The sequence below is a fragment of the Anguilla rostrata genome, chromosome 19 (genome assembly GCF_018555375.3).
Source record: "Anguilla rostrata isolate EN2019 chromosome 19, ASM1855537v3, whole genome shotgun sequence".
In the NCBI taxonomy this organism is placed as follows: Eukaryota; Metazoa; Chordata; class Actinopteri; order Anguilliformes; family Anguillidae; genus Anguilla; species Anguilla rostrata.
The window spans coordinates 12502329-12516323 of record NC_057951.1 but is presented as its reverse complement, the minus strand read 5'-3'; the positions used below and the strand labels follow the sequence as shown (position 1 = coordinate 12516323).

General features: G+C 45.9%; 1 protein-coding gene across 10 annotated transcripts in view; it reads right to left on the bottom strand.

The window, feature by feature from the left end:
* dennd5b (DENN/MADD domain containing 5B) overlaps window positions 1-13995 on the bottom strand; it is a 56608-nt gene that overhangs the window by 24681 nt on the left and 17932 nt on the right. For 7 of the 10 annotated variants that reach the window (XM_064319108.1, XM_064319110.1, XM_064319109.1 and 4 more), the window contains 3 exons: window positions 10819-10878; window positions 3075-3184; window positions 505-1204 (listed from right to left, as the gene is read on the bottom strand). In XM_064319108.1, the coding sequence (XP_064175178.1) occupies window positions 505-1204; window positions 3075-3184; window positions 10819-10878 (870 nt within the window). The remainder of the gene's footprint in view (window positions 1-504; window positions 1205-3074; window positions 3185-10818; window positions 10879-13995) is intronic. The other 3 variants (XM_064319111.1, XM_064319116.1, XM_064319118.1) reach the window with 1 other exon arrangement.

The window sequence follows — 13995 nt, the reverse complement described above, 5'->3', positions numbered from 1 at the left end:
CGCCCCCCCCCCACACACTCCCGCACACCCCCCCCCAAACACTCCGCAGCTCTGTCCCTGGATATTTACATTCTGAGCGCTCCTGCATTTGCCAGACAAATTGGGAAAGCTCTCTGAATCACTGAGCCTGTGTTGCCAGGAGAGTCCTCCACTCAGCCTCCCTCTCTTCCTCCCTCTCTTCCTCCCTCTCTTTCTCCCTCTCTTTCTCCCTCTCTACCTCTCTCTGTCAGCCAGCAGAATTAATGTGTCATATGGTGCCACATCCTCCTGCAGTGGGAGCCCAATTAAAACATCTCCTGGTGCCGCTGTTCCTATTTACTTATTAGCAGCATTTTGCCCCTATTATCTCTCAGTTTGGAATTGGGCATGGGCTCTCAATCCAAAACATGTGATACCAACTGGTTCTTCTTCTGTTTTCCTTTCAATAACTGAAACACATTCACATTCACATTCCAGCCCAGCACCCTCACCCCGCCCGTGTGTTGCATGGCAACGGCTGCCCACCTTGCGAGTAGAGCAGGATCTGCATCTCCAGCAGCACGCAGGTGAACACCTGCACCAGGTTCTCCACGCCCAGCAGCTGGAAGGCGGTGCCCAGGGGGAACTCGGCCAATGGGAGCTCCCCGGGGCCGGGCCGCTGGCACACGATTGGCTCGTACACGCCGTGGAACTTGAGCGAGCGGCCCGGCGGCGGCAGCGGCACCTCGTACAGCAGGTTGTGGATGTAGCTCTCCAGCGGCAGCGGCGGCGGGCGGGGCCCGGCGACGGCCCGGTGCAGCTGGGCCAGGAAGCGGCGGCAGGCGTGCAGGAAGGGCATGGGCGCGATCAGGCACAGCGCCTTGGAGACGTACAGCGTGTCACGGGCCGCGTCATATGTGCCCGAGCCGCCCCCCCCGGCGGCGGCGGGCGGGCCGGCGTCGGCCTCGTCCAGGCTGCTGGCCAGCGAGTCCATGCTGGAGGAGGAGGAGGAAGAGGAGGAGGAGGAGGAGGCGCCGGCGCTGCCGCCGGGGCTCCGCTCGGCCCGGTGCATCTGCTGCAGCGTCTGCATGGCTGCGCAGATCCTGCGGCTGCGCACCTCCTCGTAGAAGGTGTGCACGAAGCCGTAGGTGCGCGAGCCGTCCTCCCGCGTGATCAGGAAGGAGTGGAACTGGGGCTCCCGCTCGTCCGCCTGCGTCCGGAACGACAGGCCCTTCGGCATGCAGAGCTGGGGGGGGACGGGGGGAGGACGGGGGGCGGGAGAGAGGGTGAGAGAGAGAGAGGGAGAAATAGAAAGAGAGTTACGGACTGAGTTTGCTCTTTAAACGGTAGGTCTCCCTGAGCTATCTGTCCTAATGGAGCCGCTAAGCTCCGGGGACGTTCTCACCCAATTTAAAGTGGGCTGATAATGTTCCTCAGTTTAACGAGGGAACGCAGGGCGGGGATTAAACGAGTCCAGCGCCGCTCCCGCTTCACGCTCAGCCAGCCTCGTCCTTCAGCCTCGTTTACTGAGCACACAACACTCTCACATCATCACCAGTCAACAAAACAAACACCCTCTCACATCTTCACCAGTCAACAAAACAAACACCCTCTCACATCTTCACCAGTCAACAAAACAAACACTCTCTCACATCTTCACCAGTCAACAAAACAAACACTCTCTCACATCTTCACCAGTCAACAAAACAAACACTCTCTCACATCTTCACCAGTCAACAAAACAAACACTCTCTCACATCTTCACCAGTCAACAAAACAAACACTCTCTCACATTTTTTCACAAGCGGGTGAGTAAAACCATAAATATTATTTAATGTCTTGATTCACAAATGAGTGAATGGAACATGATCATTTTTTTTCTTTCACATTTTCACAATCAAATGAAAACAGTCAAAATGAAAAATGACGAGCATATCACACAGCAAATAAATAAAAAAACATCATGTTAAGGTCACTGCTGTTTTCAAAGGTGGCTAAACTCCACCAAAGGCCCGCTTTTTAATCTGATACATAAGGTTTATTATCGCTGGACAATACGGACATGGTAAACCCATTTGGAGATAGGAGATATCAGCACTGACATTTCACTCCATTGTGAGCGGTTTCCACAATCTGTGACATCAGAAGCTACTTCCCCCTTCACTTCCTTCCCAAAAAAACAAAGAGCCAGCAGAAAGCCACCCTCTGGTTCTCTTTCTCAGCTTCATATCAATCACACCCTCCTCCTTCCAGCTGCATCTGTTCCAGATTCAATCAGGATTCAATCAGGAACCTGAGAAAGTTAGGATTCTGTGTCTGTGATTGTCTGCGCTGCATGAACACTCCACACTGTGTCCTACACAGCACAAACACACACACACACACACACACACACACACACACACACACACACACACACACACACACACACATTTTCTTCTGTCAGCAGGTGCTTTATTAGGTTTTGCCAGCTGAAGCTGAAATAAAGCAGCGCTGTGTGCACTCAGGCACACACACACACACACACACACACTCCAGTCCAGTCCCACACCGCAGCGAGCACAGACTCAGGCGCTGCATTATTTATTTAACAGCGCTGATGTCACAGCGCCGTGGAAACACAGTATCAGATGTGACCTCAGTATAAGAGGGGCGGGGGGGGGGGGGCACGGGTGCGAGGCAGCCTCTCACTTTCCATCTGAGTCCCGGCGGACGGGTAACAGCCGCCCCCCTGCGCTCCAGCGGCCCGGTATTAAGGAGGGCCACACCGGCCGATTCGCTGGGGAGCTGGGGCACATCGCCATCCCGCGACGGGATTACGCAATACACCCACTAACCAGACAGGTCCCGGAGGCTATGAGCAGCCTTCCTCTGCCAACCTCCAGGGTACAATGGCTATACTTAATATAAGTGAAGTTACCACCCACTCACCCACTCACTATCACTCGCCCGCACGCATTGTATTATTTACCTGGAGTCCCCTGCTCCAGGTTGTAATGGCACTGTCTCACCTGGAAAACGCCCCTGCAATCTGAGCCAATAGACTGTCTCCCCCTAAACCCCGCTTGAACCCCATTCTCAGCCCCCCAGACGCACAGCAGCCCGTTTGCACTCACCATGTTGACGGCATCTCGGTCGAAGGGGTTCCACTCGACGTTCTCCGGGAAGTGGGAGAGGACCTTGGACTTGAAGGTCCTCTTGAGGGGGCTCTCTTCAAAGTTCTCCCCTGGAACAGAAGGAGGGGCGAGAGGGGGAGGATTCAGCAGCCTGTCCCACTCTGAGGATCGAGGCAGAGGGAACAGCAGGGGAACAGTCCCGTAGCCAGAAGGAGAAGGAAAACACCAGCAGCTGAGAAATGAGGTCATGGCTGCAAGAGGGCGAGAGCGGTCAACTGGAAAAAGGTCATTCTGCCCTGATAAACGGGACTAAGGAATACCAACGCATAAACTAAACCAATAATGCATGTCTGCACATATGCATGTGTGTATATGAACACACACAATATATAAGGTTGCAGAAACTTGTATGTATGTATGTATGTATTTATATGAACGCACACAATATATACGAGTGCATAAAATTTATTTCCTGTGATTTTTTAGGGGGTAGCTGTGAGCTGTTCCTTAATCCAGTTTACTGCGATTAGGACACTCTCCATTCACAATGGTCAACGTGATCAGCAACGTCTTCTGAGACACGTGTACAGGATCACGGACCAGGCCGCAGAGCATGAAGCCACATCTGAGGAGCCGCGAAGTCAGCGGGTACATATTTCCTCTTTACTGCAGCCCTTTGAACACTGTCTGTTTGCAGCGTGTCAGCTTTCAGCTGAAATAAACACAGCCTGACGTACTCTCCAGAGCACAGACTCGTCTAAAACAAGGCCGAGCCAACAATGATAAAGCAGAGAGAGAGAGGGAGAGAGAACAGGGGAGACAGGAGAGGAAAATGAAAGAGAGTACAATTCCAATAACTGAGCCCAGAAAGAAAAAACTCCCACTACAGAGAGAGAGAGAGAGAGAGAGAGAGAGAGAGAGAAATCAAATAAAAAGAGAGAAAGAGGAGGCTGCATGGTGTCAGTGTGGATCATCACTTGAAGAGGCTGCTGAGCTCCACAGGTGCATGGACGCGACTCAGACCCTTTTCTCCCCACCAAACACCTGCCACTCCGTCACATAGCAGACATGCCCTCACAGCACAGGGGCCACAGGGAGCACAGCACGCACAGAGGATTACTGAGGGGGGGGAGGGGAACCACACAAAGGATCGCTGTGAACAGCACCCAGCTGCTGACTGGAGTGAGGGATTGTGGGTGCAGTCACATGACCCCCCGTGACACTGGCGGCACGCTGTAGGGTGATTTCACTCCCCTACGCCAACACTGAGCTGGTGTCAGTACACCCCCCCCCCCCCCCCGAAGACAGACTCGAGCAGCTGTACTCCTAGGAGCTGGTGACCAGGGCAACCGATACAGTCTGGGACCCAGCTAAATGATTTGAAATGAACTGATTGACCACGGTGGTCATTATTAACTCTCAGAGTTGGCAACAAGAGCCGGGTTCCTTCCAGGTTTCTTCATAGTTTTCCACCGTCATGCTAATTCCTGAATCCAGTACTGCATGGCCGGCTACAAGACACCCATCGCTCAGTTTACAGGGTGAGCAGAGATGAATGAGGTTTAAATTTGTGAGGTGTGTGGCGCATATCGACCGCCATGTTTTTCTGCACCTCAGTCAGGGTCGGCCCGGGAGATGAAAGGAGCGGGGGGAGGGGGAGTGGGGGGGGGGGCTGGGGAGTTGGCGGACGAGCGGTGAAGGGTGAGATTGATGGAGAGAACAGGCCGTTGCCTGAGAGCACATTTACAACACGGTCAATAACGGCAGTAACTCATCCCGTCAGGAGAGAATCACAGGTTAATGCGACACCCTCAACCCCCTAACCAGCACTAATGAGATCGCTATATTAGCTACAGGGCGCGCCTGAAATGAGATTCACTGGTGAACCCATAGGAACTTTTGAAAACAAGTGATTACTCATTTAAAATTGTGGAAAAACTAAGTCAAGACTGTGAATTCCATAGTACAGATGCTAAAAAATATATTTGAGGCCTTAAAAAAAAAAATGTTTTCCCTGAAAAAATATGCATGTATTCCATATCTTGTTATGGTCATAGGTACCTATACTAGTATATACAAAATTTTTGGATTGTCCAAAATCAAAACAGAACCAATGTCCTAACCTTTCTTTAACCTGCTGAACACAGCCGTAAACTTGCCGCGACCCTCAGACTTATCGTTTTCATAACCCTAACCCTAAGTTGAGCCCTAAAACGTAATTGAAGCCATAGGAACTGTTGAAAACATGTGATTACTCATTTAAAATTGTGGAAAAACTAAGTCAAGACTGTGAATTCCATAGTACAAATGCTAAAAAATATATTTGAGGCCTTAAAAAAAAAATGTTTTCCCTGAAAAAATATGTATATATTCCATATCTTGTTATGGTCATAGGTACCTATACTAGTATATACAAAATTTTTGGATTGTCCAAAATCAAAAAAGAACCAATGTCCTAACCTTTCTTTAACCTGCTGAACACAGCCGTAAACTTGCCTCGACCCTCAGACTTATCGTTTTCATAACCCTAACCCTAAGTTGAGCCCTAAAACGTAATTGAAGCCATAGGAACTGTTGAAAACATGTGATTACTCATTTAAAATTGTGGAAAAACTAAGTCAAGACTGTGAATTCCATAGTACAGATGCTAAAAAATATATTTGAGGCCTTAAAAAAAAAAAAATGTTTTCCCTGAAAAAATATGTATGTATTCCATATCTTGTTATGGTCATAGGTACCTATACTAGTATATACAAAATTTTTGGATTGTCCAAAATCAAAAGAGAACCAATGTCCTAACCTTTCTTTAACCTGCTGAACACAGCCGTAAACTTGCCGCGACCCTCAGACTTATCGTTTTCATAACCCTAACCCTAAGTTGAGCCCTAAAACGTAATTGAAGCCATAGGACTTTTGAAAACAATGTGATTACTCATTTAAAATTGTGGAAAAACTAAGTCAAGACTGTGAATTCCATAGTACAGATGCTAAAAAATATATTGAGGCCTTAAAAAAAAAAATGTTTCCCTGAAAAAATATGTATTATTCCATATCTTGTTATGGTCATAGGTACCTATACTAGTATATACAAATTTTTGGATTGTCCAAAATCAAAAAAGAACCAATGTCCTAACCTTTCTTTAACCTGCTGAACACAGCCGTAAACTTGCCTCGACCCTCAGACTTATCGTTTTCATAACCCTAACCCTAAGTTGAGCCCTAAAACGTAATTGAAGCCATAGGAACTTTGAAAACAGTGATTACTCATTTAAAATTGTGGAAAACTAAGTCAAGACTGTGAATCCATAGTACAATGCTAAAAAATTTTTGAGGCCTTAAAAAAAAAAATGTTTTCCCTGAAAAAATATGTATGTATTCCATATCTTGTTATGGTCATAGGACCTATACTAGTATATACAAAATTTTTGGATTGTCCAAATCAAAAAGAACCAATGTCCTAACCTTTCTTTAACCTGCTGAACACAGCCGTAAACTTGCCCGACCTCAGACTTATCGTTTCATAACCCTAACCCTAAGTTGAGCCCTAAAACGTAATTGAAGCCATAGGAACATAGGAACTGTTGAAAACATGTGATTACTCATTTAAAATTGTGGAAAAACTAAGTCAAGACTGTGAATTCATAGTACAATGCTAAAAAATATATTTGAGGCCTTAAAAAAAAAAATGTTTTCCCTGAAAAAATATGTATGTATTCCATATCTTGTTATGGTCATAGGCACCTATACTAGTATATACAAATTTTTGGATTGTCCAAAATCAAAAAAGAACCAATGTCCTAACCTTTCTTACCTGCTGAACACAGCCGTAACTTGCCTCGACCCTCAGACTTATCGTTTTCATAACCCTAACCTAAGTTGAGCCCTAAAACGTAATTGAAGCCATAGGAACTTTGAAAACAAGTGATTACTCATTTAAATTGTGGAAAAACTAAGTCAGACTGTGAATTCCATAGTACAGATGCTAAAAATATTTTGAGGCCTTAAAAAAAAAATGTTTTCCCTGAAAAATATGTATGTATTCCATATCTTGTTATGGTCATAGGTACTATACTAGTATATACAAAATTTTTGGATTGTCCAAATCAAAAAGAACCAATGTCCTAACCTTTCTTTAACCTGCTGAACACAGCCGTAAACTTGCCGCGACCTCAGACTTATCGTTTTCATAACCCTAACCCTAAGTTGAGCCCTAAACGTAATTGAAGCCATAGGAACTTTGAAAACAGTGATTACTCATTAAAATTGTGGAAAAACTAAGTCAAGACTGTGAATTCCATAGTACAATGCTAAAAAATATTTGAGGCCTTAAAAAAAAAAATGTTTTCCCTGAAAAAATATGTATGTATTCCATATCTTGTTATGGTCATAGGCACCTATACTAGTATATACAAAATTTTTGGATTGTCCAAAATCAAAAAAGAACCAATGTCCTAACCTTTCTTTAACCTGCTGAACACAGCCGTAAACTTGCCTCGACCCTCAGACTTATCGTTTTCATAACCCTAACCCTAAGTTGAGCCCTAAAACGTAATTGAAGCCATAGGAACTTTTGAAAACAAGTGATTACTCATTTAAAATTGTGGAAAAACTAAGTCAAGACTGTGAATTCCATAGTACAGATGCTAAAAAATATATTTGAGGCCTTAAAAAAAAAAATGTTTTCCCTGAAAAAATATGTATGTATTCCATATCTTGTTATGGTCATAGGCACCTATACTAGTATATACAAAATTTTTGGATTGTCCAAAATCAAAAAAGAACCAATGTCCTAACCTTTCTTTAACCTGCTGAACACAGCCGTAAACTTGCCGCGACCCTCAGACTTATCGTTTTCATAACCCTAACCCTAAGTTGAGCCCTAAAACGTAATTGAAGCCACAGGAACTGTTGAAAACAAGTGATTACTCATTTAAAATTGTGGAAAAACTAAGTCAAGACTGTGAATTCCATAGTACAGATGCTAAAAAATATATTTGAGGCCTTAAAAAAAAAAATGTTTTCCCTGAAAAAATATGTATGTATTCCATATCTTGTTATGGTCATAGGTACCTATACTAGTATATACAAAATTTTTTAATTGTTCAAAATCAAAACAGAACCAATGTCCTAACCTTTCTTTAACCTGCTGAACACAGCCGTAAACTTGCCTCGACCCTCAGACTTATCGTTTTCATAACCCTAACCCTAAGTTGAGCCCTAAAACGTAATTGAAGCCATAGGAACTGTTGAAAACATGTGATTACTCATTTAAAATTGTGAAAAAACTAAGTCAAGACTGTGAATTCCATAGTACAAATGCTAAAAAATATATTTGAGGCCTTAAAAAAAAAAATGTTTTCCCTGAAAAAATATGTATGTATTCCATATCTTGTTATGGTCATAGGCACCTATACTAGTATATACAAAATTTTTGGATTGTCCAAAATCAAAAAAGAACCAATGTCCTAACCTTTCTTTAACCTGCTGAACACAGCCGTAAACTTGCCTCGACCCTCAGACTTATCGTTTTCATAACCCTAACCCTAAGTTGAGCCCTAAAACGTAATTGAAGCCATAGGAACTTTTGAAAACAAGTGATTACTCATTTAAAATTGTGGAAAAACTAAGTCAAGACTGTGAATTCCATAGTACAAATGCTAAAAAATATATTTGAGGCCTTAAAAAAAAAATGTTTTCCCTGAAAAAATATGTATGTATTCCATATCTTGTTATGGTCATAGGTACCTATACTAGTATATACAAAATTTTTGAATTGTCCAAAATCAAAACAGAACCAATGTCCTAACCTTTCTTTAACCTGCTGAACACAGCCGTAAACTTGCCGCGACCCTCAGACTTATCGTTTTCATAACCCTAACCCTAAGTTGAGCCCTAAAACGTAATTGAAGCCATAGGAACTGTTGAAAACAAGTGATTACTCATTTAAAATTGTGGAAAAACTAAGTCAAGACTGTGAATTCCATAGTACAGATGCTAAAAAATATATTTGAGGCCTTAAAAAAAAAAATGTTTTCCCTGAAAAATGTGTATTATTCCATATCTTGTTATGGTCATAGGTACCTATACTAGTATATACAAAATTTTTGAATTGTCCAAAATCAAAACAGAACCAATGTCCTAACCTTTCTTTAACCTGCTGAACACAGCCGTAAACTTGCCTGCACCCTCAGACTTATCGTTTTCATAACCCTAACCCTAAGTTGAGCCCTAAAACGTAATTGAAGCCAAGGAACTGTTGAAAACAAGTGATTACTCATTTAAAATTGTGGAAAAAACTAAGTCAAGACTGTGAATTCCATAGTACAGATGCTAAAAAATATATTTGAGGCCTTAAAACAAAAAAATGTTTTCCCTGAAAAAATGTGTATGTATTCCATATCTTGTTATTGTCATAGGTACCTATACTAGTGAACTGGTGAACTTTTTGCAGAGAAGGCTCAGTGTTTGTTGTGAGGGAGCATCGCTTTCCCTGCGCTGGCCCATATGAATAAACAGACCGTCTCTGCTCACTACCTCTCCACACCTGAAGGGGGCAGTGTGCAGGAAGGGCTCCCCCTGCTCCACTCTCCTCTTCCCTCAGCGGACTGTGAGGGTTACTAGAGGCCGGGGATTCGCTGACTGGCTTCAGCTTTGATAGAGTTGCTTTGCTGAGGAAGGATTAATAATGCAGAAGTTGTCTTGCCATCTCGGTGGATATGAGCTCCAGTAAGTGATATTAGGGTAGGAGAGCAAAAATGCAGCCTGATGGGGTGAGAGATGCACGTGTGCAAAGGGAGGCTGGTGTGTAGGTATGTACTTCTGTGTATCAAAGTGTTTTGTGTGTTTAAAGCTTTGACTTCTGGGAGTTTCCCCATTCTAAAACCACAAGTTTCGTTGGTATTCCTTTGTTCCAGTGTTCAGTGAAGGCCAATGGCGTGTGTTCACTGTGCTTCTCTTCATAAGGAAGGAGCTGCCGCTAAGCACACTGGGTCACGGTGTGCCTCGTCTGTACCGCTAAACCCGCCGGACGACGGCACATTTCAATCAGAGTTTAACCTCAGCTGGCATGGGGACTGGGAATGAAGAACATACAGACTTTGTTTTTTGAGTGTGTATAAGCATAACACTGTCCTCTCAGTCCTAGTGCTGTTCCTCCCGTATCTCCTGTTCTATGAACTGCACTGGTGTTGCATTATGGGCTGCTGAAAGACTGCCCTCCTGTGAGGACTGGAGATGATGTGGTGAAACTGAACAGACTCAAGCCTAAACGTGACCCCCTCCTGCCCCGGGGTCGTGACCCCCACAGGCCGCGGGGTCGTGACCCCACACCTCTGTGAGGTAGGCAGGCGCAAGGCAGGCTTTGACGGACAGGTGCAGACAGGGGGCCGGACTCTGCGGCCTGCTCTTAGGCCTGTTCTTAAGGCTCTTTGTTTTTATGGAATCATCTCCCCAAGGCCTGCGCACGCGAGAGCTAATCTGCAGAGCCACAAGAGCAGGAAGGGCAAGCTAATGACAAAGAAGCAAAGCACGTGCAGGAGAATTATGGGAAGGTGGGGGGGGGGGGTGCTTAGGTTTAAAAATATCTGAGCTGGAATAACAAGAACCTGACCCACATTTCGGGATTGGACCTGGAGGGGCGGAGAGCAGGGCCAAAGAGCGGAGGACAGGAAAGAGGAAGATGCAGGGAGAGGCAGGGCGCTCGTTAGGGGGGTCAGGGGGGGCATTCTTTTTGGGGGGGGGTTACCTTCATTTGCAGCCTCTGGGCTCCTGCCCAGCCGATCAGCCTCAAGCCATTGGTACAAAGCTATGGTCACACAAGCAGAAAACACACACACACACACAAAAACAGCAAATGTCAAACCATACAGAAAACATACAGACAAACGCAAGCAAAAAAATAATAAAATAACAATAAAAACCAAAGCATGAGCAAACATTAAAGGAACACATTATAAATGAGACACGTTTAACAAGTGCAACACACAATGAAACACGTTTATGATGGAAAGCTTGTCTGTTAGCATTATGCTGCAAGCAGTACTCAGAGATGAGACACACGCATGTTATTCAGACCGTGCCAACGCATATGCATAAAAGCCAAAGCCCACCAAATTAACATTCACTAAGTCAGCGGTTTTCAGATTCAGCCCTGGGGGACTCCCGTGTATGCTGGCTTTTCTTACAGTGAAACTCTTGTTAAATTAAGATTGTTGAAGATGTGTCGAGGTCCTTTCATCATTTTTTTAAACGTCCCAACACAATGCAGGTTTGGCTTCGTTATCATTTGCTCTGTCTTTGAATTTTCCATTATCAACCGAATGGTTAGTATTACTGGCCAGGTGTCCACACTTACATCAATACAACACATCACAATGTGAATATGGGACTTTTGGGACATTGCTTACGGCATGCATAGCAATTTCTGACAATGTGGCATAAGAGGGTAAAAAAAATCCCTCAAAACAGGGGAAGCGCAATTAAGACACATTTACAGCTTGTTAAAATTGTGGGATTTCCATTGTGGTTGGAAGCAAAACCCATGACCAAGACTGAGAACCACAGCGCCAGGTATCACTGCAGGAGACTCCTCAGTCTTCAGAATGAGAGAGAGCCATTTTCCCCACAGCTAGTCACAGAAGCTCACAGACCACAGAAACCCAAGGATCCCGCTGAACCTCACTACGGCAGTCTGATTCAGCAGCCTCTCGTATTCCCTCCTGCTATTTCTCCCACCTTCTCTACACACCACGTCTCTCTTTCTGCTGTCAACAATCCTCCCCCATCCCAGCATCCCCCTCTCTTCTCCTGCCTTGTAACGATTGCTTCCCTTCATCCCCCCCCCCCCCACCACCCCCACCCCCACTTTCAGAACCCTCTCCGCCTCTCCGTTCTGATTAATCCTGCTGGTTCAGAAAAGCGGATCGCTATGACAGCGGTGTCTGGGGGGGGGGGCGGATCCAGCATCACCAAGACGACCAAACACGCGAGCCGATTAGTCAGCTAACACAGAAGCGGGAAAACAGGGAGAAATACGCAAGTCCCCTCTGAATCACGGTTTCGGGCACGGAAAGCGCAAGACTACGTCACACATCCGCTCTCCTCGACAGGCCGACTTCACCCGCGTGTTTAATTACTGTGACTTAACCCGTCAGTGACAATGATTAGTCAGCAACAACCCAAATCGTGTTGAAATCCTGATTGCAACACCAGCACATGCTGCATTGCGTGCTGTGGGGCAGAAGTGACAGCACTAACAGTTGTCGGTCAAAGGGAGACAGCGTCAGCAACTGTCACGGCGAATAAGGCAATTACCAGCCAGTGTCACAGTGGATAAGGTGTCATACACCCTTTGCTGCGGTGAAAGAAGCTCTTAGCTTTAAAGGAAGCTTTAAATCCCGGTCCAGCGCTGCTGCGCTGCGTTAGCGCTGTCACTGGTTTATTGGATTGGCAGTGCGCAGACTTCCCCATGAGGAAAGGCTATGAATAAAGCCCTGAGAAAATAACTCATGGTTCCTCACAAAAGGATGCTTCCAGCAAAGACTCAATTAAGCAGTGCAATCACCATCGCCGGCGTTGGGAAAAAAGCCAAGGCCCAACAACGCACTGCTCAGAGGACGTAACCACACTCACGCTGCTGCATTGAGGGCAAGCGTATTCCAGAAAGAGACGTTCCATCTGTGCTAAATATATCCACCCCCTGCAGTGGGCAGTGACAGTTATCAGGCCCAGTGCACGATGCAGCGAATTCTGCCTCCCATGAGTCCGGTACTCTGTGCTGGTTCCTACAGGCCACAAATTCGCTGTGGTCCTGACCTGCTGATTGGCTGAGCCCTATCTGGACTGCGCTGGGAGATAAGAGGGGAACTGGGACCGGAGCAAGCTAAAAGGGGTGTTGCGTGAGAGTATGAGTGTGTGTGAGTGTGTGTGTGTGTGTGTGAGAAAGATAGTACATGAGTGCATAAGAAAGATAGTGAGATAAAAATAAAAATGAGAGAAAAAGAGAGAGGCAGGGGAAGATGCATTGAGGTACAGCACTGTTGTGGAGTCTGTGTCCCGGTATAACAGTACACACACGCCCACACACCCGCACACACACACACAACCAAAAAAACAACCAACCAAACAACAAACAACAAACACAACACACACACAACACACACACACACCCACACACCCGCACACACACACACAACCAAAAAAACAACCAACCAACCAAACAATCAAACAAAATTAATCTTGTTAATGAGACACAGGGGGTCGGTCCACTACTGCAGAAACCCAGAAGCTCCTGCCAGCTCCTGAGTCATGCGCCCCAACGAATTACCCGTTCACCAGACAGGAGAAGAAACACGGGGGCCGGGGCCCAGGCCAAAAACCACCAGAGGACAAATAACAGGAGTGCGTAGCCATTTGGCTCAGAATAAAAACCAAATTAAAATCGGTTGCCCATCGTTACTGCTTCCCTGGGCGCCAGTACACCAGCTGTAAAATTAGTGTCCGCTCACCATGCATGTAGTGCATACAATCTGAGAGTCCGAGAACCAGTGCTCTACAGCAGTGTCTGAACCACTGCGATCAGCAGGTTGCTGCCATCACCGACTCTGCCATAGAGGCCCATATATTCACACACATATAACACATACAGGCAAGCGCGTGTTTACACACACACACGCATGCAGAAGTGCGCACGCGAGCGCACACACACACACACACACGCGAGCGCACACACACACACACACACACACACACACACGCATTGTGCACAAACGCGACTCTGAGCAGGAGACACGCAAGGCCGAGGGCGGCCTTATCTCCCATCTCCCATCTCCCTCGTGTCCGCGTCGCGATGCCGCTGCGTCCTCTCGAAGCGTCCGTTAGAGACCGCACTCTTATCTCCCAGCATGCAGCAGCCTCTCAGCGC